This window comes from Rhea americana, unplaced genomic scaffold (genome assembly GCF_003343005.1).
Source record: "Rhea americana isolate MKP2758 unplaced genomic scaffold, rheAme1 scaffold_16, whole genome shotgun sequence".
NCBI classification, from domain to species: Eukaryota; Metazoa; Chordata; class Aves; order Rheiformes; family Rheidae; genus Rhea; species Rhea americana.
The window spans coordinates 5,179,404-5,207,364 of record NW_028185705.1 but is presented as its reverse complement, the minus strand read 5'-3'; the positions used below and the strand labels follow the sequence as shown (position 1 = coordinate 5,207,364).

Genomic DNA, 27,961 nt, shown 5'->3' with positions numbered 1-27,961 from the left:
AAAAAAAAAAAAAAAAAAAAAAAAAAAAAAAAAAAAAAGAAAACCAAAACCCAGCTAAACTAACAAGCAAGCCAAGCTGCTGCACATGCCAAAGCTGCAGAGTTAGAGCAAGCAACCGCGCGCCGCGGGAAAGGCGGCCTTACCTGTAAAACCAGCGCTGCTAACTTGAAGACGGTCTCGCTTCCCACCTCGATCTGGCCCTGCGGGCGCGGAGAGCAGAGCGTTAGCGACGCCCATCCCCGCGCCGCCCGGCCGCCCGCCAGCCCCGGCCGTACCACCGCGAGGGGGGATCCGGCCGAGCGGGCGCAGCCCGGGTTTGCCGGCGCTGGAGGCCGCCGCCGGCGCAGGACTGCGCTGCCCGGCGGGACGCGGCGCCCCGAGCGCCCGCCCGCCGCGCGCAGGTTGCGCCGCCCGCGGGGCCGCGCTCGCCGCCCCGGTGCGGTGTCTCCCCCCTTGGCGGCCGTTTGGTACGCGCACGCAGGCCGGTCCCCCTCCCCTCCAAACCAGCCCCTTCCACTCGCTCCTGCCGTTCGCGCTCTCCTTGCCACTGCGCGTTTTCCGTGCAAAGCGGGGCCTTACCGCACCTCACTGCGCGCGCCTGGTCAGGTGCCTAATCCCGCGCACCCCCAGACATGCTCAACAACCCCCCAYGAGCGAGGGGGGCAGCGCTGCACGCCAGGTAGTTCCAGCTCAAAGCGCACCAGCTCCCAGGACAGGGACCTCGGTTTGGTTTTGATGGTGCTACGCACACCCATGATGCTATAGAGAAATAACATTTATCCATCACCAAGGTAGGATAACTAATCTCCCTTTCCCCCATGCAGCCAGGATTTTACAGCCTTCGATGCTAGCAAGTACCCTTGAGTTTTACTGCAACGTGCAGGACCCCCCAACTCCAAAATCTCCTCCTTGACCCCGCTCCAGAACAGAGCGCCTTGCAGTTATGTCTGGAAGCACTGTGCACCCAGCGACTCTGACTGTGTCCAGCTGATGCTAAACGCTAAAATATCAAAACTACACACACAGCCTTTTTTTTCCTGCTTGTAATCTTAAGCGCAATCTTCCAGAGTCAGTTTCTGGAGAGCAGCAATCCCAGCCTTCGCTCTACGCTGGGATCAGCGGTCARACCAGAAGAGCAAAGCAGACGCACTCACAGTTGCATTCCCAGGCTGCCAAAGCTGCCCCATCCCTCCCGCGCCCCGTGAACGACATACGAAGGGCATAACCGAGCCCAGGAACTGTCCCGTGAGTTTTCACGCGTTTTGTTTTTTTTCTTGTTGACAGCCTACAAGTGAGGACGCTGAACACGATGCCTGTCTGCTGTCACCGAGATGCCAGCGCATCCTTCTGTCACCTAGGATCTGCTGGCTGAACGGGAGGACAAAGCAGACTGAAAGCTGAGGCAATGCCAAAAGCTCCTACAGAATTACACACAGATACAGGAAGAAGACATATCAAAATATATAGGGCACATCTGGAGCTGAGCTAATTTACCACAGCTGCAGGTCTGGCCCACAGAGACTAAATTCAAAAGTGAACAAACAAATAATTCAATTTTCATGGAAAGGAAGTTTTTTGCCAGCTTTGTCAATAATAAAGCATTCCAGGCCCGCCGCTCCCCCGGGCTCCTCCGTAAGGGCAGACTAAAGGAATTTCCCCTTCCCAACAGGTGTGGCAGCAGCTATGCAGAAGCAGCCTCCTAAGCATTCACACACACATTTTATTAGTGGGGAGGAAGAGGAGGGGCACATCACAAATTAGGAAAGAAAAATAGCTTCAATTTCTCCCTTCTTTCAAGTCTCTTTAATGTTGATGCTTAAGATAAAAAGACAGCGGYTGCAGCCGAGCAATTCTTCACATAGGTGCAACTTTAAGTCACTTTGTTACTTCCAGGTCTGTGTCAGGCTAGTCTTTGTAATGCAGTTCAGAGCTGCCCTTTTTATTTTTTAAGCGTAAAATGCATCTGCTCAAACAGCTTCTGAGGCTAATGGAGGCAACGGGCAGCTTATGGGCAATRGAGGCACCCCAGCACCCCTCTCCCTGGGCCAACGCTCCTGCACTTTCGCACAGAGAGATCCCAACATGAGAAAACGCCATCGCCCTGCAACCTCTGCTTAGCCGGAAAGACAGGCTCTCCTTTAGCAGAGCTGTCCCTGGACCACAAAGTCACGGAAAACAGGGCCAGGAGGGACCTTAAAAGCTCATCAAGACCATCTCCCTGCCCCAAGGCAGAATTAACTATGTGGCTCATCACCTTTTAAGTGTACAACAAATTTGGTGGAGGAGGGATGCAACTATCCAAACGCAACCCTTACATCAAAGGCCGCCTCTSTTTGTTGCCAGGTCCAAGGAAATCTTGGCAGTACCTGGGGCAAGCTGCCTTGCAACCAGCACCCATGTCTCTACTGACCTATAGCAAAAGCAGCTGCTGGCATTGCAGGAGTGTTTGAGGCTTAATAAGCAGGCATCTCCRCACTTTTCATCTTCAAAGCACGTCACAACCATTAATGATTATCAATAGGAATTATGAAGCTGCTCTTCAAGTTTTAAGAAACTCTGGTCACTTTACTGGGCTCTACGGCACTGCCACGAATGTTAAAAGTGATCACACCAYGCACTTCACGTAGGGTATTGAGACATCAAATGAGTGGAACAGCAGGACTGCTGAGGACTGCCTTTTTTAGGTGATGAAGTTTCAGTCTTTGCTTCCCAGACAAGGGTTTTGCTGTGCTCATGTCCTCACTTTCAGCTGCTTTTGCTCAGCAGCTGCATTTAGGAGCATATAGGGAAGAACGGTGCTCCCTAGCCTGACCTATTTCAAGCAAGACATTGGTGGTGTCTCTACGGAGGAATCTCCCCGTCTCTTTTCACTGCAGGAGCTCATGCTAAAAGACAGAAACTCACTGAGTACAAAATGCCCACGTGCATTCACAAACATAATTCTGCAAATGTCAGTTCTRTGAAAAACGCTTTCTGGGTGGTTATAAATATCCCCATATATTAGACTGGATCTTCTTACAAATCAAAATCACGTATCACAACAGCCAGAGGTAAAACTGGGGCAGGAAAAGGAGATGAACAGGACGCACCAGATGCATCACTGCCACCAAGGCCCCATGTCAACACACACACCCCTGGATTAGGTTCAGCGTTTTAAATGAGCTACCCTACTGTATCATGAAGCCAGTACTTTCTAAAGTTATCATTACTGTTTTACCGCACCGTCTCCGCAGCCGGYGTACACCAGCACCCGAAAGCGCTCTTGCGCGGGCGCCCGCGGTCCCCTCCAGGGCAGTCCCGCGGAGCTGCTGCGGCGCTCAGCACAGGGCAGACCAGGCTTCGCCCCGTAACGGCAGCGGCGGAAGCCGGGGCCGCTCGGGGGAAGCTCTGTACAAGATAAACAGTCAGCAGAACCCCTGCCTTTACGGGGCTAAAAATCGAGGAAGAAAAGGCCGACACAGGGAGGCGAAGGGACKGACCCGAGGTCATGCAGTAGTTAAGTAGCAGAGACCAGATTTGGATTAGGGGCTCCCAAAGCCCAGTTCAGCCTTTATCCATCATACGCTAAGGCTACACAAGTGACGGTCTCTCGGACAATTCCCTTTGAGCCTGCAATTCTTTTCCATCACAGTATAACGTTATTTGCCATCTGGTCCCCCAATCAGCCCTTGCGATAACGTAATACAGCCCTGGGTTGTCAAGGAGTTTGGACAGCCTTCAACTTGACACAAATCCATATAGAAATATGTGCCACTCAAAAAGGCGCGCAGGACCACAATTCTTTCCACTCGTTCAAACAATGTTTTGACTTTGTAACTATCCCTCCGCCCCTGAGGCTGGTGAACAAGGTTTTCTGTTTTAGCGTAGCTTTAACAAAAAGGTTAAATTTCAAAAATAGWTGGGGAAGATGGGTTGTAAAAAAAGATTCATTTACAGCGCCTGCAATTGCCAGGGTAATTTAAGCAGAGGCTTCAGCAAGCAGGCAGGGGGCCCTRGGAGCCAGCTCAGCAGAATGCTCTCATGGCCACGTGTTGAATATGAAGATGGACTATTTTACCAGATTTATCCCAAATGGGAACAAGGTCACTAGCAAGAGGTTAAGCAGATGGATGTAATCCAGCTAATGTAATCCGAATCTTCTACATTTTAGATGTAAATAAGTTTAAGCAGAACAGAGGGAGCACCTCCAGGGAGGGGATGAAACTGATATTTTTCAATTAGAGTTTGCATAGGGACCAATCATTTTAACCAACGAGACAAATTSATCCCCTCATATGGCTTTCCAAAAGGCCACTAGCTTATTAAAACAGTGCATTTGGTCCAGTGGGTTCGGGTGGCTTGTGTCATACTGAAAACRTCAGAATAATAAAAGGATGTAGCAGATGTCAAATGTGAGTGACAATTACTATACAGCAGGAATATGTCCATATCTCAGCAGCTAGGAACAACTGCCTTTGGTGCCCATGGGCAGAATTTGGTCCCCAATTCAGATGATACCTCAGGTGTTTTGCTGCCCAGAGATAGACTTAAGAATGTGATAAAAACCACAAGGCTTCATCATAACTACAATAGAGAACCTTCATTAGATCCAGCATCAACACAAGAATTTACTGTCATACAGATAAAAGTCTGAAATCCTGATGAAAATGCGGATCAAGGATGAAGATAGTCAGATGAGTATTAACTGTGCTAAGCAAATATTTAAAATCAGATTAAAGCAGATTAAAAATACAAGAAAGMAACATTCCAGAGCTGTCATCTTTAACTCTTTAGAGCCATGGCAAGAAGTGAAAACTGGTATGATTTCCTCAATGCAGATACAGRCTGTGGAGATCCACTAAAGACTGACAACAAAACTGTTTTAAACAAAAATTTGAGATTTAAGATATTAAAATCCTTCTTCTCTCAAATCAACCCCTTTAAAAATTTACTGTTAACTAAAGATGCCCACAAACATCTTTACGCACATTGACTGAATACTCTCAAGACTGCCCCAGTATTAAATATAATTACCTGTGATTACCGAAAAGGTAAGGGGTGCAATTAGAAAGGAAGGAACCAAGTGCATAAAACAAAGCRTTCAGACTAAGGCAGCCAATTAATTGGGTGTGGACCCGGCACAAGTGAAAGAAGCAATACCAGCTCCTGTGCCCTTACCCACTGCCGCCGCAGTTCCCGACGAGCGATCCAGTATCTGCAGGATGCGTCCTGACAGCCAAAGGTTTCCGCACAAACCAAGAGTCAGATCGCTGCAGTGCAAAGAGCTCAGCAACTCTGCAGCGCACAGGGCTTACCCRGGAGCAGAGGCTGCAGGCGAGGGGGCCCCTGCTGCTGCTGGGCACGGCGCTCTGGACGGCAGGAGTGGTTGTCAGCCACAACCTGTTACGTGACGTAACGAAAGTAGCTTGGGAGTAACTAGGTCAGGCAAATTCAGCAACTCGCTCTTTCAGTGTGGCTGCGCTGGATAATTATCACAACAAGGCAAACAATGGCAGCAAATGAATAACCCWAAACTTAAAAGCGATACCTACAGGGCCCGCTCTGATTACGGATGTTCACACGGCCACCTCAACCTTGGCTACTGTCACCTGGGGATCACGCTACCCTGCAAAGCCCAGTATCAGATGTCCCATCCTATCCCCAGCCCATGAAGCTGCAAACTTTGCTGATAACCTCGATTAGGACCAATGCGCTACTCAAGGACAAGATTCCCAGGCTGAGAAAAATCACAGTAAGGCAAACCTCCATCTGCAGTACATTAAGGAGGCAAAGCAAAACACAGAAAGAGCAGGAGACACAAATACAAATACAACACAAGCCAAAAGGCAGCTCCTTCCGACCCTCCTCAAAAAGGCACTTTGGAGTTGCACTCATACTTCATTTACCTCCACCACAGAGAGCAGTTTGGATTACTTAGGTGGCCTCACAACTGCTTCACAACATTTAGATAGCCTGTTAAATCTTTCACTTCATCCAGTKACTCCTTCCGTGACCATGCCACACCATCGGATTTTCTACAGTAAAGTCTTTTTGATTACACACCTGACTGAGGAGGTTGCCCTCTCCCCGCAACRAGTTCCAGCAGGCCTGCTGCAGTCCAACCAGAGCCAGGTGGAAGGTTTTGCAGAACCCTTGCTGGAGTCATGATKCATAAATGCCCAGCCACCCTGAGCTCCCCCAGGGAAGGGGCGGAGGAGGGATGGCAGCCTGAGCCCAAACCAGCTCTATGGAYGCACAGCGGCCCATCCACAGCACAGTGCACTGTGGCAGGAATTGCTTCTTTCTAGCTCAGTTGGTTAGGTCATTCCAGGAGAGAGAGAGAGAGATGATCCCATCTCCCTTGCCTGCTTTTTGTATCTTAGCTGACACTTAGATGAAATTCTAGRGATAAAGCAGCTACTTTGGCACTAGGCTGCATACTGTTCAGCACATCAGGGCCCCAGTCACTTAGTGCTGTTATTTTGCATGATCATGATATAAAGCAAAGGSAAAGAACAGAGGAAGGACACACAAGGAGACTTCCCTGTTTGTGAGCCAGGGTATATAGCAAGCGTCATTAGATTTAATGCATAATCAGCGTTTCACTTTCCTACCTCAGCACCACGTTGAGATATCCAAACATCAACAACACAACAGGCTGAGCTGTCAGAGCATCTTACTCCATGGCCAGAAGATCAAAGGCACAACACTTGCCATCACAATTAATGCCAGCAGGTGGACCGAGGAGGAAGACAACTGCAGAAGACGTGAGGTGTGAAGTTCAAGCTGCAAACCAACTCTACAACGTGGATTTCTCATAAGCAATAGGACAACCTAGCAGGAACACAACCTACCCCTTTCCCAGCAGACCCTCATAGGGTCTCTGTGGCACCAACGTCATTGAATATATCTGCACCATAGTTGAGTCCCCCTTCAGTCACAGGCATAGCCCAACTGGTCTGAGAACTCAAAGGGTAATGACAAGCGAGGAGCCCCACAAGGTTTGTCAGTTTACATTAGTGTGAGGGTCCTGCCTCCCTCCCAAAGGGGAAGGTAATGCACATTTTGTCCATGTGCTAACTTTGATCCATTCTTTTTAATCTACTGACATGTTGCTGGAGAACTTGGGTGATGGAGCTGGCTGCCAACATCTGCAGGAGCAAAAGACAACAGACCCTCTGGCGCAGAAGTGCCATTAAGGGTGACTGGTCCTGTCAATCTTTGTCTTGGACTTCACATGTGTGATCTTCCGGAGCAAAATGACAGATACAGGAAACGGACAGAGGGTATTTTAATAGTCTTGGAGAGATCAGACTACACTGTTACAAGGTTGTATGGGAGCGCTGCCCTCTCTCTAGGGATGTGGGAGAATTAGGAAATATCTGTTATAAAACTTTCAAGAGCTTTCTAATATACGACCACTTTGCTCTCCAAGAGCTGGAAGCTAGCCACACTTTATWCTCACACCAGGGGTCTGTTTCAACAGCTCCTCTTGGTAAGCACAAGTCTTCAGACTGCCAAGTGCTTGCAAGAATCGCTGTTCACGAAGCTAATGCAGTTACAGACTCCACTGAAAACTTCCATTTCTTTTAACCTTTTTTTTTTTTTTAAGTGATTCTTACAAGTCCTTGAAACACATGGGAAATTAAATAAATCTCCTAACACCCAAATATGGAGAGGAAAAGRGGAACCCAGCCAACCAAGATCTTAGTTTACAGAATGTATTTTAAGGACTGGCAAAGAGTCAACCGTATGGCTGCAAAGCTATATGGAGGTTAGATCTAATGTATAATAAACTTGACAGTGCTTCACTAGCCAAGTAGGGTGTTATTTTTCCAAAGTTAGCTGTTTTGAAAGAAGAAAAGACTAATCTATCTTTTTAAATTTATCATCAACATGTGACCAGTTCCTGTCCACCTCCTTCAATGCATCCCAGTTATGGTCAAGCACCTCTGCAATAACATACTGTGCATGTTACGAGGCTTCYCTATTCTTATGCAAACACATCAATTCTGAGACCCACTTTAGCTGAAATTAAACATTAGGCTTTCACTATTTAAAATCCAACKGGGTAGTAGATTGCAGTAGAGATCATTATAAATCTAAACTCAGCTTCTTAGATTCATTGACAGTAAAGACAGCTTTTAAATTGAAGTTGTCACCACTAAAGGTTTTAAGCAGCAGGTCTTTAAGGTCTTGAAAGAGAGAGGAATATAAGAAAACAGAACCCAGAAGTATGCAAAGCTTCCTTCCAATCTTTCTTCCTCCTAGCTATTGTATTATCTCAAAATACACGTGGATAAAAAAGCTTTTAACCAGGAAGGGTTGACCTAACATTTGCTGAAGTCACTGGGAGGCCTTCCATAGACCTGGAGATGTTTGCTGCAGCACCTCATACCTCCCATGCGGCTGCCCATGGTGTTCCTGGCAGCGGAGTGGGGCTGCTCCAGGCTCCAACCAAAACAGCGAGGCCATCGCAGAGCTGGAGGCAGGTCGTGGGRCTGCTCCAGCCCCGCATCCAGTGGGACCACCCAGGCCTGGAGGGGTGGTGGCGCTGCAGCCTCAAACCAGCTAAAAATGGGCAGCTCAACATGAAAGGCAGATAGGGCAAAAGAAGCACGAGCGTTTGTTATATAAATCTTGGGACTGTCGACTTTTATGTATGCACCAGTGATGAGGAAACGCTGCRTGCCAGAGCTTTACTTTGGCTCCTCTGAGCAGAAAGGCAATTGTCACATTCAGCTTACGTGGAACGAAACACCAGGCGGGTACGGCCAGTAAACACAGAACGGGGCACGCCGGCAAACCCAGGGAAGTTTTTCCTTCAGGTGCGTAGAGCAGTATAACATTATGCCGTGCAACGTGCACCGAAGGGAAAACACTGGTGCTCATGCAGCCACGTCAGCTCGCAGGGGAGCTCGTGTGGGTGAGGTCCACAGGCAGCGCAGCAGCCACCACCAGCTCAGCAATTAAAGCAGCAGCAGCAGCTCTGTTCGTCCTGAACTGCAACGCTGATAAAACGTGATTCACCAAATTGAAAACAAAATCTCGAGCCTCTGCGCTTCGGGCYGTGGGATCGCTCTGTGGCTCCCCGATGCTCTTCGGGACGAGAACAAGGCCAAGGGGGAGCAGTGCAGAGAACGAAGCAGGTCGCCCAGGAGGCCCAAGTCCCCGCATGGGGCTGCAAAGGTCACAGAGGCACAAAGCAGCTTTGACTGCGTATACGAGACGTAGGTGGTCAGTGCATGGAGAGCAGGGGGAGACAGATTTTTGGCAGCAGAGATTTTATTGTCTCTCTTTCTCACCGAAGTCCCTACAGAAACTGTTGAATACRGAAGCCCCAGGTTCATCGAACCCTCCTGGGGGAACCTGGCACTCAGGGTGCAGAAAAGAGCTGCTGGGCTGGAGCTCAAAGGCGAGGAAACACAAGAGAGCCGCTTGGCACTACAGAGCACTAAGTCAATTTTCTCAATTTTCTGGATATTAATTCAGCTTTTAATTCCATTATTTATCACCTTAAATTTATTATATTTAATAATTAATATGTAGGRATATAATTATGAATATAATCAATAATTGATACACTATATTATTTATTCTGAATTTTTATTCAGATGGGAGCAAAGAACATTACAGTAATCTGGGGCGAGACAGAAAACRGCACCAGCCCAGGCCCAGAGTGTGCTGGACTTCATTAGGGATATACCATTCCCTTTGAAGAAATAACAACCACTTTTCTTCTCTCTGACCAGACTCTTCCCTCATGCACAGGAGGATTTCATGTGCAGCTTTGCCTCCAGACCTCTCAAAGAATACCGCTAGTAAATTCACCATGCAACTTCTGAGCCTTGTAAGTCATGGATAAAAATCCCCTCCGGAGGTGGGACCAGCACAAAGCTTACCCAACACCAGGCTGTATTTGCTGAAGCCTTCAGTTGGCTCTTGCAGTTCATCCTGCATCCTTACAGAGCACTCAAATACAACATGAAATTGCRTGTATCTACACACATCCGCACTGCTGACACAGGCTGCGAGCACGTGCCAAGTCTCAGAAGTGTCAGAAGATCACGAACATAAATTTTCCTACGCACCTGGCCTCTGCACTGCCCTGAAGCTGGGCTCTCGCACTCATCTTGCTGCATCAGGAACAGACCGTCGTGAAAACTTTGAGATCAACATGATGGCTTTTAAGCAATCTCATCCACGCAGGTCTTCTCCTATCCCCCTACTGCGGCACCTAGCCACATTCCTGTCCCACATGTAACCCAAGCGTCACGCAAAGGTCCCGGTTAGGACACGGCCCTTTGTATTSCATTCTTGAAGCAAACGGTGCGCACGCACGCATTAATGAGCGCCCCACATCAGAGGTTCTGGGGTACAGGCTACTGCTTTTTAACATGTTGGGGTTTGTTCACCCCATGAATACAGCAGAAAAAGAAAAGAGAAGGGGAAAACAAAAAAAGAGAAGCAGAGGAAGGTCCAAGCTCCCCGAGCTGGATTCACAACTGAGAAATGCCAGCACATTCTTCMCCATCACGAGTGAGCACCAGCCAGTCACTTCATTAGAGCTGGGAACCTGTTTACATTCAGAGGCTGACACTACCCTTTCTCTAGGCTGTGCCTCCTTCCCCTGCAGCACAACCGAGCGCGGCTGGGAAGCTCTATCAGCAAAGACGCTGCACAGATCCATCCGAGCTGCCCTTGGGCACCTCCCTGCCAGGCTCCGTGCACTGAACCATGAGAACGGGCCCTGCGTGCGCTTCACACGCAAGCTGAGATCCAGACAGCGGCCAGAGGTTTCTCAAGTGGGATAAAAATATTTGAAAATGACTTCATTTGAAGGCTAAAATCCACTTCTACTGTAAGGCAACAGAGTTAAGTCCCACACACGTTTCTATCCATACAACTGATGTCCCATTTCTCCATACGTGTTTGCATAATGCATATTGGTTATTTTAGTTTATTCCAAGGAGTTGACCAGAGCACTGCTGGCATGCAGAGGGGCATGTGCAGACCATGCTGACAATTTAACCTTCCTACAGAAAGGAAAGGGCCTCAGCCCTGTTGTGCCAGGTGCTGTATAAACCCAGTGGGCAAAGCTCCTCTCTGAAAACAGTGCAATTTAAAACAAGAAGTTTTTTGAGGTGAGACCAAGGCCACCTCCAAAACAAACCCTCACAACTTTGCTTGGGTGATTTAGAACTTAGATAAGTGGCTCGTCCTGTTCACAGGATTAGCAGCCGGGGAACAAAGTTAGCAAAACGTCAGGTGTTCCACTTCACATGGACTGCAGAGCTTAACACAAAGCCGCCAGACAGGACCTGGGCGGAGGCGGCAGCGACACGCGTTCTCTTCTCCCCTTTCCACCGGAGTCAAAAAAAAAAATCAGAAAAAGAGTAGAGAGGACAGTGGGAGGTATCACTACTGACACTGCCATGTCTGAACTGCCAGAGCKTGCGTGGAAATGCTTTCAAGGGTGCCACGACCCAGCACCCTTGGGTTGTCCGCTTTTATTACTTGGTTAATTCCTCAGCGCTGCTCTGCAGGAATCTTCCTCTCAGCATTAGAGCCTGCTCCCAGCCCTGCACCTTCCCCAGAAACCAGACTACAGGAGCTCGCTCTCTCCCCCTGCTTCCGGCACCTCTGCTTCCAGAAGCCYGGAGGCTGGCGCTTTCTGCATCATTAGCAATTAGAGCACACACCTAGTGAGCGATGGCGAGGGGAGAAAAAAAGGGAGCAGCCTTTGCTCAGACCTCTTACAGGTCCCAAAGCACTGAAGGAAATAAATGGATGAGACAGTCTGCTTATTGCACTAGGTCAGTAATATGAAGTTATGCTGTTTGAATAATATTTATCTGGGCCTGATGCGACACTCTCTCCTTGCTSTCTGGATGACACATACATCTATATGATGAGTGAGGGTGTTTTTTTCTCTTATATACCTCTTATGTGTTTACATGAACACTTAYGCCAACATTCAAATGTTTCGATGTGCAACCAGTATTTACTTCAAGATCAGATTAGGTTTGGACAGCAGTGGTATTTTTCACATTTCATGACTAAAATCGGTCCCATTTTCCAATTCCAAAGTTGYTTGCATTTTCTGTCTAGTTAAACTGCTCCAGCATTCATTCCCTGAAAGGATCTCTAGAAGTTGCCAASATCCTTTACTTAAAAAAGCAAATATGCCAACTGCAGATTTGTTTTTTATTAATYTTAACCAGTGAGGTCTTGAAGTGCTTTTATAGCAAAAAACATTTCGTAAAAGGGCACCAATTTCCTCCACTCTTCCAGATAACAATTCCTAGATAAATGACAGATACAACTTTGCCATTAACCACTCTCATGTAAGGTTTCTGATCCATCCACGAATTAACAAATACTGGGTACTGAATATGAAACATAAGGTGGAAAAGTTAGCAACTAGTGAAAGACTTTGGCCCTTATACTATATTGAACTTCAACCCTGGCTAACAATAAACGATTGCTTCCCAAGAAAAGGCTGAGAGAAGCGAATGATCGTCTTAGACTGTTTGAGCCACAAGTAACAGAAGTGCCAGCTGCCCGAGTTTGACATTAACAGGGACATCACAGAAACGTTAGGCATTGCCAGAGCAAAGTCATTGAAACACGGCTGCTATTGCACCTAAGGTTTGGGGCCCGGCAGAAGTAGCTGCCGCGCTGCCGTTATTCAGACCAAGATGGATCAGTAGTGGATCAAACTTACCACTCAAAACTTGGGCTATCACATCGCTAAGTAGCTTTAAAATATATTTTACTGATTTAAACATTTTAAGAAAACAGTGAAAGCTTCTTAGCCAGAGAGAAGCTATAAAAAGCATTTTAATTTCTGTCTTGATTACTATTCTTTATTGATTTCAGTACTTTACTGCTTCACTGACTTAAATTAAGCCAGAAAATTGGGGAACTAGGAACAAAGTTCACATTATAGCACCTAAAGCTTTTCTTGCTCTTCAGCCAAGTTTGACTTGAGATCAGTAAAGAGATGCTTGCCTTGAACTTTTATTATGAAGCGTGCAAGAAGAATATGTCACTCAGAGACAGAGTTGATCTGCAGAGTTATAATCCAGACTTCAAACAGCTCAAAAGCTCAAGTATATTTGAACTATTCTAGGCTGGTGAGCAAACGGGGGGCTGTGGGAACAGGACCAGGAAACCATCACCCTCCTTGTCCATTTGCTTAAAGCATCAGTGTTTAAATGAAGGAAGAGAGAAAGTATGTTGAGATTTTAATGATTCRGTATGATCTAGAAATTAGATTTAGCTCATATCTAGTTTGCAGAACTGTCTGGGTGACAGAGGGAGCAATAGCAGGGCAACACACAACAAGAAGTCCCAATAGACACTGTGTCTTACCTTGTGTACACAAGACTTTGCATTCAGAAAGAACAGCTCTACAGTCGTTTTGTCCTTGAGAAAGGAAATGCTTTCAATGTAGAACCTGACAAGTTAAAAAAAAAAAAAAAAAGAACAATGTTACTTTCTTGAATAGGTTTCATCTTCCTCTCAAATCTTTCTGATTTCCTCAACATTTTGTTCCCTAGTGATACAAATGGTACAGAGGAACTATGAGTTACTGCACTTAATTTCCTGCCTATTAGGAGAGAAAAAGCAGAAAATCTTGAACCGACAGCACACAGGGAATGACAAACTCCTTGTTCAATAGATCATAGATATTTGATGACTTTTCATCTCTTGAAAACCCTGCTGGCTTTCAAAGGAGCAAAACCMATCCCTGCTAGGCAGACGAAAAACACAGAATTGGAAAGGGCAACTCAAAACTGCGTGTTGCAGCCCAGCAAAACCGCCTTGGAGTGCTGCAGAGGGTGGGCGGTAGCACGGCAGGGTGGCTAAAGCAGCGCTGCCGAGACAAATCCTGCCCRTGAGCTGCACCAGGCTGCACTAGTGTCCTCAGACAGGTTTTTAAGAAGAGGTTAGACAAACATCTGCTAGGGATGATGTTGGTAGGCTAATTCTTACTCTATGCAGGGAGAAAGACTAGATCTTCTAACACCTCTTCTAGTCGTTCATTTTAACTTTTTAACTCATAAAGATTGATTTAACCTTAACTGCAAGGCACTGGCGTGGATCTATGCCTCTAAGCTCTCACTTTGAAGAAAGACAAGTTCAGTGAGGACTAGGAAACCTAACGGCATTGCTAAGGCATATTCTTCCCTTGTGGAGGAGAAAGAAGTCAGAGGCCAAGAGCCATCAACCTCTCCCCAAACAAAAAGCACTGGAAGGATGATGGCTCCAGTTGGCCAGGCACATCCATGCTAACGACAACTGCAGCACCAAAAATAAAGGGTTTATGTGCAAGGGCTGCAATTGGTTCAGCGCTGCAGGCAGCTTTTTGCACAGCGGTCACTGCCTTCCTCCACGGCCCATCTCCAGTTTCCTCCTCACCAGGCCAAGGGCGCATCCTGCCATTCCCATGTCCCATGTTATAAACTCTCCACAGTAGGCATCAGCCTGCTCTGTGTCCCTGTGTGGCCAGAGGAGGAGGTTCCCTCTGCCCCCGCACAGACTCCATAGTCACGTTGCACAACCTGGCTGCGGCCACAGCTTACCTGGAAATCCAGAGTTTATTCGCATGTGCCCTGCTCCGAGAGAAGCAGCTAGTAATGAAAAGCCAGTGCATCACAAATCAGTAGCTAATCCCACTATAACCTACCAGTCTAAGACATATTCCAGGCAAAATTTGCCACTAGAAGTATAGGTTTACAGGACAGCTCAYGTGCAAATAAGTGACACGCATTGCAAAGGCACTACCAACTACAGTAATTCAATTACTTTAGCCTAGCAGATGGGTCCCAGTTTGTTATATACCCATATAAAACATGATGTACACAGCTGGCACTCTGCAAATTGTACACAACTTGTCTGTGTGCTTCTCACTGACTTGGGGCGTTAAGCTAAACAGTGCTGATGCACATTAAAAGGTGGAGAGAAAACACGCCTCTAATTCGTGGAACATGGAACCGCCAAGTTAGTTTAAAAAGAGAGACAAATTTGTATGAACACRGTCCTGCCAACCCTCCTTTAGCTGTATAAAGGCAGGATTCATTTTCAGCAGCCAGCTCCTTAACGTTGATAAACATGCTGGATCCAGACTGCCCCACTCGGTGCCGGAAGGGAAAGGATGCGCTCTCTTCTCCAACCAAGCGAGAACGAGGGACAACCAGCAGCCCGGCAGCGTAAGCCAAACAGGGGCCGCTCACTTTCTCACCTTTGGCACCAGGAGGGCTGGATGGCCAGTGTGGAGCGCACAGCCTGGCACGCTCACCGGAGCAGCCCTGATCCAGGCCAGACCCCCGCACAGCCCCAGCCACGGGGCTAAGGCTCCTCACGCGCTCCCGCTGCAGCCTCCGATGTCTTAGTATAGGTGATTTGCAAGACATCGGAAAAAGCCCAGAGCGGTTGCAGGCAACAGAGCTAACATCTGCTGCACTTGTCAGGCCCTTATGTAATATTTACACTGCAACTTGAGACAAACACCACATTAAATAGTAATTGTTTTAATATTTCACATTCCTACAGCACAYGCCAAATTAATTTTAAAGCACTCTACAGAATACCTCTGCAGAATAAGGAGATAACAATTTATCYGTTTTATAGGTATGCAGCCTGGCCCAAGAACAGACCCAAGCCCAGCATCCTGCCCCAGGGATGTGAAAGGCTATTTTATATGTTTCCATGACTCATCTTTCAGAAAGAGAACCGTAGGAGCCATGTGCATTTCCATTCCCTTCTGGATCGTACTAAATACCATTTTTTTCAATAGCTCTGCTAAACCTCACTTTACATCTGCCTTAATGTTTCTCTCCAGAGATGTAGAGCTATAAGTGTTTAAGAGYGTCTCYGTTACAGACTGTCCTGACCTGCAGTCAGACCAGCACCTACAAGTTTGCACCCTACTTAACCTGCAAGAGCCCTGCTCTCTCCACTGGCCTGAATAACTAATTCTCCTCAACTGATGGGTTTGCTCTTGCAATTTCTTTCAATTAAGAATGTCAGATGTGGCTTATCATTTCCTTTATAGATAGGGCAGCGCTTTGCCCCTCTTCAGAGTGGGTTCTCCAGGTCACGGCTGTTTACAGCACCAGAAAGTCCTAACATTACATCCCACATAATGGTGAGCGTTTGATGCGTCTGCTGGCCTCAGTGAAGCCTTTTTGTACACTCATGAATCTTCCCACATTAGTTTTTGAATAGGAGGATAAGTGTTTCACAGATGCAGAAGTGGCGRAGGCACTATGGCACTACTTTCTCTACTTTAATCTTAAACCACCATAAGCTCTTGAGATGACTCAGTGCAGTCATTAGGTAGAAGTGCCATTGCATGAAAAAAATATAGCACTCTGCCCCCCCCTGCCCTTGCCCAAAATACGGTAATCCAAGTAACCAGAGGGAAAAGAAAGTGGCACAACACCAARCAGAGAGGACTCATGTTATTTCTGACACATATCAGCCCTTGCTGTCTCCCACAGAGTAGAAATACCTCTAATAATTCAAGRAAGAGATGTCAGGTGAGGCATTGCCCCCCTTTCCCACCCTGGGTTGATGTATTTTATTTCTTCTGTGGTACAAGCTGCACGGTTTTATCACCATGGTACAGACAGGCAACACTGGCCTSCAGAGATAAGGATGTTCAAGGGATGACAGGCATGTTTGGCAACACAGTAAAGCACATGTTCTGTTTTTATCTCCGGTGCTGTCATAATCTTAAACTAGAATGATGCTTTTTCAAGTCCTAAACCAACATCATACAGTCCTTCACCAGCTGCACGTACCACACAAAAACTTACGTGATTGAACTAATTTTCCACCAACTGAAGAAAAGCAATTAAAGYCTGAAAGGATTCATCAGGTATTTCATTACTGAACTGCAAAARCAGTTTTGAACCATAGGAGGGGCATAAGCAGGTAGCTGTGGATCCCCCCGTACTTCTAGTACTGCTGATGCAAACTGGTCCTKGCAGTATGGAAAAATACTGAGGACTGAGGCTGTTGTGCATTTGCCAACTTCTTATGAGAATAGTGGCTTATGACCTCATGTTGCTATACTTAAATACTTAGTTTTCTTTGCAACATYACTTTACTTGAAATTTTGTTGCAGAAAAAATAGTTGAAGATGGTTTTATAAACAGGGTCAATACCTGGCATTAAATTGGCACTTTTCATCTTCAAAATGCTATGCAAACAGCAAGGCTTTTGCTCTAGAAAGGTACTAAGCATCCTGCACTTAACAAGAGTTAGGTAATCTTGACAGTCATCACAAGAAACCTAGTAATCCCAAATTAATATTCACTGGCCAGAAGTTCATTTTAACCTGCAGCTCCCACCCAGARGAACATTAAGCTCAAATTCTGATATTAGATTCATTTTCCTTCTTGGAATATTCCATTCAGTTCTATAACCTTCTTTCACACACCTACCCCCAGCCYGAGTCAAGACCAGATGAGTCAACGCACAGCAAAACTGCTAAATCAGACCTCTGTTAGAGAAAAAATGAACATTGATGACTATACCTATATTCAAGGACAAGGGCCTTCCAGGAGCCATTAAATGCTAGAACACACAAAACTGCTCTCTGGGCAGCAAAGCAAATTGTAGGTGCTGCAAATCAAGGCTCAGAAAGGCTGTTGCAGTCCTTCTCCGAAGCAGCCTGTAGTCGAAGACCAGAGCTCACAGGACAGCTGGAGGGCTACCCTGCAGCAGCATCCATCGCTGGCACTTTAGCCACCTGGCTGGAGACCATCCAGGCCAGGGGAAGTGAAGCTGCTTCCTGCCCATCTTCTCCCTGCTGCCCGAGGGCCGCGCAGGCGCTGCCTGTGGCCGGCACATGCAGCCCGCCGAGGAAGCRGCGCCCTTCCATCTCATCTGTGTTTTACCACCGAGCTGCGGGTGCAAAGTAGTGCTCCGCGCATTTCCRCGGCTCACATTAGAGTTCAGTTAAAAAATAGACTATGACAAGACAAACGTGTTCACAAGAGATAAGTGACTGCAAGCTAACCACCCATGGCACATGCAACCGAGCAAAGGCTCACAGTCACTTACTTATCCAAGAGGTTGTGACAAAAGAGAAAGCTGCAGATTCTGAAGAGGCATTTCTGCAGGAACATCCATTTTCTACGGATCAGATAGCTTTTCATTGCTAATTATTTCTGTATCCTCCTGCTTTTGCCCTGCACAATCCTCTCACTCTCTGCCCACTTCCTTGGCTCCTAATTGCTTGTTTTGGATTCCACAATCCTGGAGTAGTCAGGCTTAAAATTAACTTCTAGACAATAATTTTTATAAGCCCACTCTTTATGCATTAACTCTTGCCTCGCTCTCCGCATGTCACAGAATCAGTAAGGCTGGCAGGGACCTCTGGAGATCAGCTAGTCCAACCTCCCCGCTCAGCAGGGTCACCTACAGCATGTTAGACAGGGTTGCATCCAGGTGAGCTTTGACTGTCTCCAGAGAAGGGGACTCCATAACCTCTCTGGGCAACCCGTTCCAGTGCTCCATCTCTCACAGTGAAGAAATTCCCCCTCATGTTCAGGAGGAACTTCCTGTGCTTCAATTTCTGCCCATTCCCTCTTGTCCTGTCATATGCGACAACTGAAAAGAGTTTGTCCCCATCCCCTTGACACCCTCCCTTCAGATACTTATGTCCTGTCTTATAAGACTTGAATGACTATCTTGCATTCAAGAGTGGTGAAAGCCAAAATTATGACCCAATATCACTTGCCCCAATCAAACAACTCTTCAGGTAATACGGCTGCCTTTACAGCTTTCATAGGGTTTTCACTCTTGAGATGGTCTGGGCAACAGTTTGGCATAACCCTTGGCATAAGTTACTGCAGTCAAGATTAGCGTTATCTGCAGAGAAGATCCTCAAAGCGATCAGAATCCTTTAACCTTCCCACTTTTTATCATCGCATGTAAGGAGGTGACAATCTCATAGTGAAGGCATGGCACCAACCAGCAGGTAGAGCATGCAGGAAGGCCTACATCCAGCCTTAGGTTTAACCTCTAGTTAAACACACTCAATACTGGATGTTTTAGTGTATTTTTCTTCTTCTGTTAAACATGGAAGGGAGAAAGAAGAGAAGCCATGAGCTCCATCACAAATAAACATGAATTCAGCAGAGTGCTGTTTGTTGGAACCATTCCCTCCATGACTAGGTTGCAGAGGACGCGGCAGAGTGCTGGTGCCAACCTACCAAACTACATGAAAGGCTCTGCTTTGGAAGTGCTTTGAGTGATTAAACACAACACAAATTTATCAAGCTACGAAAAGTAAATGAGGTCAGTTTGCTCTCAGCTTCCTGGTAGACTGCAAAGAAAACAAAAACTCCAGCAATAATAAGAATACCACACTTACTCTTTTTTGCCAGAACAGCTCTGCCAGGTAAAAAGCCTGCAAAAATATATCCTAACTTGCAGAGCTTTGCCAGCAAAAGCCCTAAAGTAATGCAATTACATTAGCCAAAATAATCACTTTGCCAGGGAGTTTTCTCTCTACTGGGGGATGGTKTAAGCTACGTGAGCAGAGAATCTATCAGCAATCCCTTTCAAGTATAGATAAACCTTAAGTAAACACAGAAATAAGAAAAAGTATAATTGTTTAAACAAACTGTAATAAAATTTAACACTATTAAAGACAAATCAAGCAAACAAGATATTTAAAGTAGGTTTTGCCCTATAAACATTTTAAAAAGTAACAACTTCCAAGCTACCTTATTTCATAGCTAAATACAAAAGAGAACAGCACCTGAGACTTAATCTCTTTCTAAAAATAATATATTGCTTTGACTTTTATTTCCTTTATCAAATCAGTAATCAGTGATTTTAAACAAAAAAATGTGGTGATAAATAAACCAAACTGGCAGTGTTTTCTTTATGGAAACAATTACTCACCTAACTGCAAAGAACAAAGTAGCCGGACCTGGTTTCTTGGGCAAGTCATGGTCCAAGACTCTGTGATCCAGCTGCAGCCAGACACTCTGACCTCTGCAGGAACAAATTGGGGAGTCTATTAAAAACCGGGAAGGGGAAATGTGGAAACACGTTTCTTTTTTTTTCCAGTTCTTGTGTTTACTCCTAGTGCTACTTTAAAAAGTGCCAACCTCGGCTCTGACTGAGGCAGGTAAACTTTTGATCAAACGTTTCCTCTTGCCTTAGCTTTCACATTTTGCCATAATTCGCTCTTGGACGGGCTTTACAGATGTATTTTCAGCTGCAGCACAGAACTCATAGGATAGCACTCAGAAAAAAACTAGAAGGCCTTCCTTGGGTATAAATAGGGGAACTTCCATGGACTTCAAAGCAGCCACTCCAGTTCATATAGCACCTAAGGGTCTGCCCGTAGCTACGGTCCAAAGCCTGTGCACTGCAAAGACCGACCTCATGCTCCCTTCTGCCCACACTCAGACTAGCCTTCTGCTACCATATCCCGGACTATTCATGTTCTTAATAACTACCAGGTCCAGCTTAAAGCAAGACACCATTTTTGGAGCAGAGAGCTTTAATGCAGGCAAACTAATTCAACCAGGCAGGTGTGTAAAACAGTTCACTTTGCAGCAGCTCCCTGGATTTAAACAGGAAGCAAATCAGAAAGAAGAGAAAAACCCGTCAAGCGCCAACAGCACCCTCCGGATCCTGGGGCGGCCGGGGGAGCGGAGGTGGCTGCCGCTGCGAGGATGCTGCCCAGGACTGCCAGGCCACAGAGCATGGGTGCCCTCCAGAGGCGAGAGGCTCGCACCAGGCACCCAGGCCTGCGGCGGGGCCACCCCCAGCCCGGTGCCTCTGGAGCGCCCCGGTGACTTTGGGAAGCTGACAGCCCTGGCAGCCCTCTGAGGAAGCTCAGCCAGAGGCAGTACCAGCAACCAGAAAACCYCAGAAGAATTTCATGGCGGTTCTTCTGGGGAGAAAAATAAAAACAAGTCTAAACAGCATCTTCAAGGTATTTACGGTGAGGAAAAAAATAAAGAGGGAGGCAGAAAAAAGTATTTTCTCACAATGGAAAAAGAGTATTGCAAAAATACAGTGTAGAGAGCCCAAGATGAGAATAACTTAGAAATAACACGCTATTCCAGTAAGGGCTGCAGAGGCAAGTGGCTCCTAACACCACGGTAAAAAGCAGCAAGGGGTATCTCCACTGCTGCTTTCCCCAGCAGGCACTACTGCACCTGCAGGTGTGAGCTGCTGATACAGGGTGACCTGAACCACAGCTCTGATGGGACTTGTAAGCAAAGGCTTCCATCTGAAGATAAGACAAAAAGCAGCAAATTTGTAGAGTACAACAAGGACTAATATTCTCATTAGGCACAAAAAGGTTCATACTAGCAAACAACTCTGTTCCCCCCCACCATCCTGACCATAAGGAGCTCTGCGCCTGCTGTTAGGGGGAGCTGCAGGGTAACATCTCTTGCAGGGGAAGTACCAGGCTGGTTCAACATTTCAGCGCACCGCCGACCACATCAGTCTACACGGCGCCTGAGATTTCTATTAACCTGGCTGCTGCTGGGTCAACACAGTGGAAGCAGATTTTCTGCAATGCTGTAGTGACGGTTTGAGCACCTCACTGACCTTGGCAGTCCAAGCTAAGGGCGTAACTCAACAGGCAGCAGCTTCCTCAGCTGCTCCACTTGCATCAGCAGCGATGCTGGGCTGCACCCAGCACCACAGCGTGGCTGTGACTGTGCAACTATTGGAAAGGGAGTTATGCATTTAAAATTCAGTGCTGCTTTTACAGCTCTTTTGGGTAGTCTGCAAAACAGCTTGAACATCTAAAAGTAATAGAGAAGCTAGAGGGAAGTTGTTTAAGGGGTTATCAAACTTCCTGCTTTGGTGCTGTTAAGGAAGTTAGTGTTTAGGAGACTCATCAATAATGGATTTTAGACTAACATGCAAAGCGATTCATTTCAAAAATATATGCAAATCTGATTTTTGTTGCTATTAAAAGCATGGACTAGGAAAGCTGGAGGCATTTGCATGGGTAATAACTATTGAATTAAATTTTCACCTTGTGAGACAAACATGCAAAGTAAAAGCATCAGGAAGATATACTAGAAATATTTGCTACTGTTTTGTGTCTTTGCTTTTCCTCAGCCAAACAAAAATCTTTTTTAAAAGAAGTCACCTTGCCATTACGCTGAGCTCCCACAGTATCTGGGATAGGTTTCACATTGCCGTGATCGTACAGCTATTTAAAATCAATTAACATACTTACGTGTCATCTATAAACGTTATCCCAAAATATTCCTTTTCTTTCAGGTTAAAATGCGAGGCCACCAGATCCAGCAACTCTCGAGACAAAAGTTTGGGCTGTTGAAAGAATCAAAATCATTTAGATCATTTCAGTGCAATCTTTATAATAAAAGTTCTTGCTGCAACCAATAATATAAAAGTCAATATGGTCAAGCAGGTAAAAGCCTTGTTGTGTGATACTCAAGCAGTTGCACAAGTCTTTTGGCAGCTGGACAGTGTGTCTCAATGGAGTCACATCAGACTTCAGAGCATGAAGAGGCAATTACGTTGTTAATCCGCTGCATGAAGTTGACGTGAATAGACTAACTGTTGCTTCTCCTTACTAAGGGAGAAAGGCCTGAATTCAGGCTTTTCTGAACTTACAACAAGACGGACTTAGCTGAGGGGATGCTGAGTTCTAGACAAACTAGTTCTTTAGGTTCTGTTATAGGAATAAAACACATCCCAGAACGTAGACTTCTCTTCCCTTCTAAAGTATGAACACCACCACTGGAATGATGCATTTGATACACACTATGAATCTTAGAGAGAATAGATTTTTTTTTTTCCAAAAGCCATTTAAAGTCCTCCAAACACAAAATGGAAAACAGTGAGAAACTAATGACACATTTTTCCCCTTTTGCACCAATGACCCAGTGAAATACTACTGTTAGTGCAGGTCCTTGGAAAGGCTTGCACGTGTCTCTAATAAGAGATACAACTTCTTTCTTCAAATATCACAGCTTTACACAGCAATAGCACTGCTAACACAAACATCAGCAAGGGAACCTGGCCACAACAGCAAACATTCTTCCTTTTTAGTAACCAGAGTAGTAATTAACAGCACGTAGAAGTAGCAGAAGTAGCATTTACAGTGTCTATGTGATTTAGAAGCTTAGATCTCCACGTAAGAAGTAACACAAACACGTGAAAATTCGTGGGATTTTGGAGTCCAAACGCTTCTTCCTTTGTAAATAGGACTCATGCACTGCTTAAGACTTCACCTATGGTCAAAGCTCTAACAACTTGCCCATCTTTCTAAAAGTGACATAGTTATGTGAAGCATTGCCAGAACAGACTGAAAAACAGCCTGCTCTGGGCAAAACCACGCTCCTGGTACCGGAAAGAGAGGTCTTTACCTGAACCAGCAGTTCCAACTTCCTGTCATCGAGGAGCTGAACCTGGCAGTGCCTGCCTTCAGTCATCTGAAAAGAGAGCAACAGCATGGTGAAGACAAGGAAGATCTGCCTTTGGGGTTGTTGCTTTAACGCTTTTACAAGCTCTTGTTTGCACAGGACTGCCCGCGGCTGCGTGACAAGGACGGCACTGCAACGGGTGTTTAATCTGCCCTGATAACTGAATTGACTCTGCACAAAAGCTAAGTGTCCTTCTCCAAGGACTTGATCTGGGGAGCTGCTTCAGTGCACTCAACTCCCATCAACTTCAAACTGTAATTAAGGGTGCTTAGCAGCTCTCTGGATCAGATAAAAGCAACATCAATGCTATCAGAGCGCTGCAGTTTGAGTTAGATTTTAATTTGAGGATAAACCAGTCTGGCCAGTACTATTAGCCATAAGTGGCAGCAATGGCCTTTTGCTTTGGTGTGGCACAGAGGCAAGCGAGGCCCTAAGAAGTTTGCATCTCCCCAACCGTTCCTGCAGATGAGTCAGCCTAAATTCGGTCTGTTGACAGGCCCTGGTCTCTGTTCTAGGTCAAGGCTCTACTGGTGCATCAAATGTTCTCACTTGAATAACTTCTCACAAGTACTAGAAGTCACCGCCTTGATAGGATTTTTATATATGTGTCTGCACACACTAAGACAGATACTTGAACTGAATGATTAAGAGGAGGATGAGATTTGCAGCTTCTGATACAGCTGGACTGCCTTGGTTCCATCTCATACCACATTCATCTACTGCAAACAATTTATCTTTCCCTCTGCAAGAGCAGGACAACTCAGAAATAGCTGCACATTGTGTCCTTTTAATATCTGTCCTTTGAAGCATAATACATTTCCACGAAAGCTTTTACATTATTTAAAATCTGTTCTAATTCTGGGTCTCTCACCGTCTTAGGCAGAGGACTGGCTTTGCAGCTCTCCGAAGGCTAGAGCTGCTAAGGAAACCTGGCTTTCGTATTTATTCTCCCAGCCTCAGAGTAACTCATTTTCCTGGCAGCACAAGCATCTTGCAGACCGTAAATTCGGAGCTCTAAACAGAGGCTGAGGGTGGCTTGCTTAGACAGGGGCTCCCAAAGGAGCCGCACRCCACCACGCACACGGCCGCCCCCGGCTCCACGCGCGGGCTGATCTCTGGGCAGCGGCGAGGAGGACAGGGCACAGCTGATCGGAGAGGGGGACGTCCGCAAGCGCCCCTCCGCCTCCTGCCCCCTTTCCTTGAGGGGGAAGGGGACGTACGCCGTAACCTGTAGCACCACGACTAGCATAGGTATCGTCACGCCTCTCTGCCTCTCATTTCYCGCGCTGCTCTGAACGGGAGTCTCTATCAGGAGATCTGATCGCAGGCCCGTTTCTTAGGTAGAGATGAAGGTCTGCCACCGTGCGCTCATAAATAAGTCACGCGTTACCATCAATTAATAATTTCATCAACATACTCCTCAAGGTGGTGCGTATTTCTGGCTCCGACACACCGTTACCAATCTGCCCCTGTTGCGAAGGGCCTGATCCAATAGCGTTTTTAAATCATCCTCCATCTGTTGCTCYGAGATAGCACAAGGGTTGCCATCATTTAATTGCTAGCTGCTTTAGCTTTCACCCAGCAAAATCACATTAATCACTTCTGTTTTAATTGCCTCGGTTGTCTATTGTTAAGTAAAAGAGATTTCTATTATAAAAAACGTACACAAAGCATTTTGCTAAGCATAAAGAAACACTGCTGGAAAGATTAAAACATAAAAGAAATACCAGCTGTAATTTGTGCTTCTATTGAGCAATCCGAGGTAATCTCAAAGTACTTCCAAAGTTAAGAAATTAAATCTCAGGCCACCCCTGAAGATAGGCAAGATACGATTACCCCTAGTTTCATTGACGAGAAAATTTAAGGACCAAGCTCAAGAGTCTAGTTTTCAGAAGTGCTGAGGGCTCAGGACGCTGCTCGGAGTCAGGAGACGTCGCGGAGGCTCGGCGCCCGGAGGAAGCCCCGGCCCTCGGCCACGCTCCCGCGGGCACYGAGTCGGCCCCGCGCGGTCCTGCCTGCAGGGTGCAAAACCGCACACCCACCAGGGGACTGGCTTTAAAAACAAAACAAAAYGTATGTTTTTGAAGTCATTGCAATAGCCCTAATTTTCTTCCAGTAGCCAATTAAAAAAAACACCTTAAACCAATCCAGCTCCTGATATTAACCATTGCACCAGTATCTTGCTGTAGATAATATTTAATACCTGAGACTCCATCTCAAAAGAAATCACACAGCTGCTTCCCAGACTCCTGGGAAGATAAATCAAAAAAGCTTCAGAAGGTGCCAGGATGCTCGGTGACAAGGCACAGCGAAACGCTGCTATTCTGGCAAATCCACGAGCTCCGTTGCCGCTCGCAGCCAGACCTCGCTGCCCCACATCCACCCCCCAATTTGCCTCCCCCCGGAGGGGTCGGGGCTCTCCGGGGCTCCGCGGCAGCGCCCCAGAAGCCGAGCTGCCTGCGTCGGGGGGACCACGCCGTGGCGGGGACGGCTCGGCGCAGCGGGACAGGACATCGACGCCCRTTGAACACCCCACGCTGCCTCTAGCTCAGGGAACAAGGTGGGAGCCTGGAGCCCTTCCTGTGTGCTCCGTGCACCCATCTACCTCCTCCACCTGACCCCTCCAGCCCCCAGACGCAAACGCTGCAGCAGGACCTCCTCACCAGACAGGCAAGTCCCTGCTAAGTCACCACCTYGGCCAGGAGCTCAGGGCAGAGGTGCCAGCAGTGCGACGCAGGCACCCGCTSTGTCCAGCCCAAGTGAGCAACCTGGGGAACCACCAGCTTTGCACTGACTGGTTTCAGGTGCTAACCAAACCAATGTCAACAGGGTCAAGCCAAACTTCTGCCCTTAGGCTCTTCTTGCAGCTGCACAGCTTCAGCAACCAGCAACAGCCCTCTTTCTACAGATAGGCAGGAGCTCACCCTAAATATCTCCACCTCATTCCTGCTGCAGAAGGATGCGCTTTTCTTGGCTTTCTCCTTCCTTGCAAAGGCAAATCAGAAGCAGATCACCCCAGCCGCTCTCAGAGCRGCACAAGCCCGTCCGTACTGGAGCAATCCCACCAGAGCGGTCATCTCCAGGGGGCTCCTCACGTAGAGCTGCGCTGAAGCTCCCAACGCCTRGCTTTGACTCCCCCGATGACACCAGGTGATTCATTTATTAGCCGTGTATCCGCTTGCTGGATCCACTTCCTCGGGCTCCGCGAAAGACCCAGGATTTGGCTCCCCAGCCCTAAAAGCGCTGGCCTCCTTGCCAAAGGGCTACGTAGGCTTTGGAAGCCCCTTGCAGATACATTTTTGTCTTTAATTCAGTATGGCTCGCCAATTTGAACAATGTAATTGATTTTCTATTTAGCTGGAACAATCCATCACAAGATAAGCACAGCTGTCCTGCTCAGTTAAGAGGCAAGTAATATGAGCAGTCTTGAGATATATATACATACACACATACCCATGTTTTCAGCTTATTTTCATTGATTTTGCTTTGTCTGTGCAAACAATCTATTTTGTTATACTTTTGCAACATGCACCCATGTTAGTCTTTTTAGCAGTTATTTTTAAAAGCTTATTAATATTTAGCTAAAGCAGCAGCGTAAAATTCATTAAATACCCCTGTATCTYATTTCATTCCCCATAGGAAATTAGYGGAGCAACATAATGCAGAGCCTAATTTTTTTGGCTAAGCCATACTGAGATGCARGGATGTTGCATTTTTATGGTTTTCAAGTCATCTGTATGCTCTGTGCACAAGTAACCAGCATAAACCAGGTTTACACCACCAAAAAAAAGAGAGAAATGAAAAGGAGAGGAAAAGACTATCCACTGCAATGGGGTGATATTACTGCGGTTCTGCAGGCCTCCTAACTTATAGGCAGGTAATGACAGTAAGCTTTCAGCAAGAAAGTGATTTATTCAGATTGCCAACAGAAAAGGAACGTAATAAAGGAGAAGGAACACAAAATTCCTGCAGAAACCGTGTGTGTGAAAATTAAAGCATAGCGCAAGTTTGTAATTCTTACAGCAGGTTAAAATATTCAGAAAGGTTTCAGCATAGCTGGAAAGTCTAACAAAATGAAAGGAAAAAGGCAAAACTTTGTTCTGAATAAGTCTTGAGATCCTTCAGAGGCACCATCTAGGTTTCTGTTCCTTTAATATTTAGTGCATACTAATGCACTAAGTAAAAAGAGAAGGAAAGCGCAGTTTTTCTTTCAGCTCACTTGTGACACAAAAATTAAGACAAATTCTCCATATAAAGTTACAGCAGCAGATTTTCCAAAACGTCAGTCCTTTAAAAGCCTACTTCTTGGCTACATAAACCAATTCCCTGTGATATCCTGAGCCTGAATGTTTATTTGGGGGGGAAAAAAATCTGCAGGATATTTATGCTATTTCTCTTCAGCGGTAACATCCTCCCTATCTGAAGCCAGTTGTTACACACAGTATTTTTAGACATCCATGTGTGTCATCAACTTCGGAAAAAATAAGAAAAAAAGTAATTTGAAGTGTGTAAACAGGAAGTCT

General features: G+C 46.4%; 1 protein-coding gene across 2 annotated transcripts in view; it reads right to left on the bottom strand.

Moving 5' to 3' along the window:
• Window positions 1-27,961, bottom strand: part of FRMD4B (FERM domain containing 4B) — an 88,352-nt gene that overhangs the window by 42,724 nt on the left and 17,667 nt on the right. The window contains exons 2-6 of one of the 2 annotated variants that reach the window (XM_085300075.1): window positions 23,382-23,447; window positions 22,226-22,320; window positions 19,912-20,004; window positions 13,357-13,441; window positions 144-200 (exon numbers count right to left, since the gene is read on the bottom strand). In XM_085300075.1, coding sequence (XP_085156201.1) covers window positions 144-200; window positions 13,357-13,441; window positions 19,912-20,004; window positions 22,226-22,320; window positions 23,382-23,447 — 396 coding nt within the window. Of the gene's footprint in view, window positions 1-143; window positions 201-13,356; window positions 13,442-19,911; window positions 20,005-22,225; window positions 22,321-23,381; window positions 23,448-27,961 lie in introns of those variants that run through there. The other variant, XM_085300076.1, reaches the window with a different exon arrangement.